The sequence below is a fragment of the Plecotus auritus genome (genome assembly GCF_963455305.1).
Source record: "Plecotus auritus genome assembly, chromosome: 7".
NCBI classification, from domain to species: Eukaryota; Metazoa; Chordata; class Mammalia; order Chiroptera; family Vespertilionidae; genus Plecotus; species Plecotus auritus.
In genome coordinates, this window is record NC_137774.1 from 1,606,845 (window position 1) to 1,612,248 (window position 5,404).

The window sequence follows — 5,404 nt, forward strand, 5'->3', positions numbered from 1 at the left end:
GCGCTCAGTCCCTGGAGTTGCCTCGGACTCCGCCCCCTGGCGATTGGAACGCGGGTCACGTAGCAACGCGGGCAGAAAGGGAGAGGGGCGTGGTCCGGCGCTCGCCCAATCAGCGCGCGGGGGAGCAGACCCCCGTCCGCTCGGCTTTAGCAACGTCGTTAGCAACACGTGGGGCGGGAGGAAGCGCTGGGCGGCCGGGGAGGGGGGAGCGGAGAGCAGGCGGGAGGCGGGGAGGGAGCGAGCGCGCAGGAGGGGGAGGAGAACTGACGTCAGCGGGAGAGTATTATGGTCTGTCGTGCGCTGGCTGCTGCTTTTCTGCTCCTGGAAGCAGCCAAGGGGGGAAGCGGCGAGTCAACATGGAGCTTTCAGCGGTTGGGGAGCGGGTGTTCGCGGCCGAAGCCCTACTGAAACGGCGCATACGGAAAGTAGGTGCCCCTGGGCCTGGAGCCGAGGCCGGCGAGCCCTCCCCTCCCGGCCCAGGTTCCCTCCCCCTGCTGCAGCCCAGCTTCCCTTCCCCCAGGTCCCAGCAGCGGCCGCGGCCGTGGCGGCGGCGGCGGCGGCGGCGGCGGCGGCTCTGAGCCCAAGCGCTTTCCTTAGACTTGCAGCGATGCACAGATTGCATGAGTGGGGGGCGGGGTGGGGGTGAATGCCGGTGCATGCACTTTGTGCAGCGTTTCGTGCAGGGGGCGATGCAGTCAGTGGACTCGCGTCTTTTGCGACAGGATTTCACGCATTCATTCGGTGCAGGCATTTTTTGCATGTATTTCTGTGTCCTCGTCATGCATTACTCCCGTGCACACACACATTTCCCCCTTTACACACACATTTCCCCCTTTGCATCCGCAGGGACGCATGGAATACCTCGTGAAATGGAAGGGCTGGTCGCAGAAGTAAGTAGGTTATATGCAATGCTCAACCCAGACTGTTATTCGGGAGGTTTCTTTCTTCCTCTTTTTTTCCCCTTTATGTTGAAATACAACACAATGCAAGGAGAAAAGTTATAGACAGACACACACCCCCGCTGCTCTCTCCCTGTCCCCGGGACTCACGCCCCTTCTTCCTGCCTCCCTCAGGTACAGCACATGGGAACCCGAAGAAAAACATCCTGGATGCTCGCCTGCTCGCAGCCTTTGAGGAGAGGTACAGGCCTTCCAAGCCTCCGCTTCTCCCTCAGAAACAAGGAGGCGGCTTCTCTCCAGCCTGGACCGGAGGCCCCATCCTGTCTCATTACTTAACGCTCACCTCTCCCCCTCCTTTCTCCAGGAACGAGAGATGGAGCTCTACGGCCCCAAAAAGCGAGGACCCAAGCCCAAAACCTTCCTCCTCAAGGTAGGGGTGGCCTTGTCCAGTGGTGGACAGCAATGCTGACCCTGAGGGCTGGTGAACCCACGGGGTGTCCACACACTTTGTCTATTTGTAATCTAGGAGGGAACCCCCAGACAGGCCGTGGACCAGGTCAGTGGCTGTGCCAAGGGGTGTCTTGCGGGAGGGCCTTACTTAGCCACTCTAGAGTTCCTTCCCCCCCCCCCCCAGCCATCCCAAATAGAGACATAGTAAAAATACAGGAGGTGTGCTTGCTGCGAAATGGCTGGTCCCAGATGACTCCCTACCCCTTCCCCTAGACTGCCACCCCTAAGCCCCACCCCCACCCCACCCCCACCCCTACAGAAATTCTGAGGGGAAAACCCAGAGGCTTGTCTGTAAGAGGGGTCCTGGGGAGGTGTGTGGGCAAGGCCCCTTGCTCCGCTGTTGACGCCACCTTTCTCGGTAGGCCCAGGCCAAGGCCAAGGCCAAGACTTATGAGTTCCGAAGCGACTCCGCCCGGGGCCTCCGGATCCCTTACCCTGGCCGCTCACCCCAGGACCTGGCTTCTACTTCCCGAGCCCGAGAGGGCCTTCGGAACATGGGTCTGTCCCCGCCCGGGAGCAGCAGCAGCACCAGCAGTACCTGCCGCGTGGAGCCCCTCGGACCGTGACAGGGACCGGATCGAGAGAGGGAGAGGGAACGTGAGCGGGATCGCGAGCAGTGATCGGGGCGCCAGCCGCCTGGAGGACAAGCCCAGCTCGCCGGGGGACAGCTCCAAGAAGAGAGGCCCCAAGCCCCGGAAGGAGCCCCCGGACCCCTCGCAGAGGCCCTTGGGAGAAGCCAGCGATGGCCTGGGAGATTACCTCAAGAACAGGAAGCTGGAGGAGGCCTCCCCCGGGGCCGGGAAGTTCCCAGCGGGCCACAGTGTGATCCAGCTGGCCCGGAGGCAGGACTCCGACCTGGCCCAGTGCGGGGTGGCCAGCCCCAGCCCTGCCGAGGCCACAGGCAAACTGGCCATGGACACGTTTCCCGCCAGGTCATAAAGCACAGGGCCGCTTTCCTGGAGGCCAAAGGCCAGAGTGCCCTGGACCCTGGTGGCCCCCGGGTCCGGCATGGCTCAGGCACCCCCGGCTCTGTGGGAGGCTTGTATCGGGACATGGGGGCTCAGGGGGGAAGGCCCTCTCTCATCGCCAGGATCCCAGTGGCCAGAATCCTGGGGGACCCCGAGGAAGAGTCCTGGAGTCCTTCTCTGACCAACCTGGAGAAGGTGGTTGTCACCGACGTGACCTCAAACTTTTTGACCGTCACCATTAAGGAAAGTAACACGGACCAAGGCTTTTTTAAAGAGAAAAGATGAATTACTGGGTGGGTGATCCCAGGATAAGAGCAGGAGAGAGAGTGAGAGCTCAAGCTGGCATAAACGATGCTTTTTATTTCTGGGTGGGAGGCAGTCTTTGGGCTCGCCCCGTCCAACTTCACACAGCCCGCCCCTTCCTTCCTCCTTCCTCCCTATCAGTTTTGGTTGGAAGATTATTTCTAGAGTTATATTTTCTATTAGATGTAAATATGTTATTTAAGAAAAAAATATCTAAATATATATATTTCAACTCTCGAAGTTGTTTTATTTAACAAGGAGAGAGAGACAGGCTCAGTGTGGGTTAGCTGGGGCAGACAGGCTGCCTGGGGCAGGAGGGGACCCTCAGCTGCCCAGGGGACTAGGGAGGTTGGGGACCTGGGTACTGGGCCTCTGGTGGTGTCTGGAGGGACTCAGCTGGCCCTCCTCCCCCCTCCTCCCTTTTCCCACAGCCCCATGGCAGACCCCTGGAACCAAGGCAGGACCCAGATTTTCTCTCTCTCCCCATTGGCCAGCCAGGCCAGCAAAAGATTGGCTCCCCAATCAGAAAATAGGGGGTGGGGTCAGTCTGTGTTTCCAATTTTTTTTTTTTTTTTTTTAGATTAAGAAGTGGGGGGCGGGGGGAGTATTAACGTGAATCACTTTTTTTTATGTGTGATTTCGAAGGTGAAAAGTCGCGGGTGGGTGGGGAGCAGCTGACGTCCCCCCAGGACCACACCAGGAAATGCACTTTACGGGGGATGTGTGTGTTATTCACGCAGATCGGATCGTGTGTATGTGTGTGTCATGCGGATAAAACTGCCCGGTTCCCTCCCTTCCTTTCCTTACTCCACAGAGAGAACAGAAACCCAGCGAATCTGTTTACATTCCCGAAATGCCAGGACAAACGGGGCGGATGGCGCGTCAGTGCCCAGAGCTGGAGACAGTTTCACCAGCACAGGGTTTGGGGTTGGACTTTCCCTTTCGCGTCTGCTAGCTTCTCGGGAGCAGAGCCGGGCCCCCCCAGTTCCCAGGAAGAGCTGGACTCGCCTCCCTCGCGGAGGGCGATCCGCCAGCTCTGGGACGGACAGACGCACGGCCAGACGGGCCCACCCTACGGACCCACGGAGGGAAGGAGGCGCGGCTGGAGCGCGGCTTCGCGCCACGGCCCCGGCCTTGGCCTGGCTGCGGGTGCGGTGGCGGGGCTGGGCCCTGGCTGGGCGCCGGGCAGGACTCCCATCGCGGCGGCGGGGCCCCGGGAAGGAGGGGCGAGGCGAGGGTTCCATCCAAGAAATGCGCATCAGAACGTCAGCTTTTACCTCCCCGCCTTCTCAAAAGCAAAAGCTCTAATTTATAGTCCTTTTCGGTTCGCGGTGTCCTCAACATTCAAACTCCGCCGAAGGGGAGGGAGGAGCGGGAGCTGGGGAAGAGACGGCCGCGGCGGGGGAGGCCGTGCGTGGCGGCAGGTCCCGGGCGCCCCCGCCCCGGCCGGCTCGTGACCACGATGCGCTCCAAGGACGCAGAACGCGAGCCCCACGCGACTCAAAAGCACAAATCTGTCCCCTCTCTCCCTTCAAAGACTGATCCTGCGGCCTCCGCGCCTCCCCCGCCCTTAAAGGGCCAGCGGAGACCCAACTTTTCAGCGCTCATCGAGGGAGGGGCGCCCCCCCCCCTGCCCGCCCCGCCCGCCCGCCCCGCGCGCTGGAGGAAGCACAGACTCGGGGCGAGCGAGGCCGGGGAGCCGGGGCTGAGGGGGAGCTTCTCGTTGGGGGGACAGGGCGGGAACCCCAGCCTCGTGGCCCTCCGCACTGGGGTATTGCCACCTCCTGCGCCTCAGCCTCTCTCTCCTCCAGACTTTCTCGCCTTTAGAGAGAGGGGGGGGGGTGAAAAAAGAGGGAAACAATGTATGACATGATTTTGTTTGTTTTTGGATATTCAATTGCGCCTATAAAGAAGCCCCTAGGATGGGGATTTTTATCTGCTCACGTTTGTAAACTGGTATTTTAGACTTTGTATAAGCAGCGCCGTGCGTGGACCGAGTGTATCTATTTTCAGATGAGACTTCACCGGAGGGCCCTGTCTGTACCCGAGTGGACAGTAACTCGGGGACACGTGTCTTTACCTGGCTGCCGCCTGGCCGCCCTCCCCCCTCCCTCCTCCCTTCCGGCTGCCTGCGCTCTTCCTCCCACCTCCCCAGCCTAGCCTGGCTCTGCCCCCGCGCCTTTGTCCCTCCGTCTGTCCGTGGCCGTGTGTCTCCTTCGCTTGCTCTGGCAACGCTGACCTGGGGACGGGGCAGGCAGGGCACGGCACGTGGCTGGTGGCTGGTGGCTGGTGGCTGGTGGCTGGTGGCCTGCAACCGCCCGGGACTGGTGCGGGTCGGGTTTATGGAATTCTAAGGTTCGTGCAAATCTTGGATGGACCTCCGCCTCAGCTCAAGAGTGGAGCTTCGGTACCTACCTTCTGCGGTCGTGAGTGTCTGTCTGTATCCAATACCGCTTTTTACGTGTTTAAATATATACTTTGTAAATAGAGATGTCTCCGCTTTATTCCTCTCTCCCCTCCCCCCACCCCCTGGAGCGGACGCACCCGGACCCCCTCCCCTCCTCTCTCAGCCCTCCCCCCTGCCCCCCCTCTCGCCCCCAGCAGCCCAGGGGGATCCCACTCCAAAGGCCCTTCCCCAACTGGGGACTCCAACAAGGGGGAAGAGAGAGGTGGGCTTGGGAGGGAGCGGGAGGAGGAGGTCTCTGCTTCCCTCGCCTGCCTAGT

General features: G+C 61.0%; 1 protein-coding gene across 1 annotated transcript; it reads left to right on the forward strand.

Moving 5' to 3' along the window:
- The first annotated feature begins 282 nt into the window (after positions 1-282).
- On the forward strand, positions 283-2,912 carry CBX8 (chromobox 8). The gene is given in 11 exon segments (XM_080679534.1): positions 283-425; positions 847-890; positions 1,074-1,098; positions 1,100-1,136; positions 1,139-1,140; positions 1,264-1,329; positions 1,772-1,959; positions 1,961-1,980; positions 1,983-2,026; positions 2,028-2,340; positions 2,343-2,912. Coding segments are annotated over 11 exon segments (1,128 nt in total). The 5' UTR covers positions 283-356; the 3' UTR covers positions 2,663-2,912.
- Positions 2,913-5,404: the final 2,492 nt, after the last annotated feature.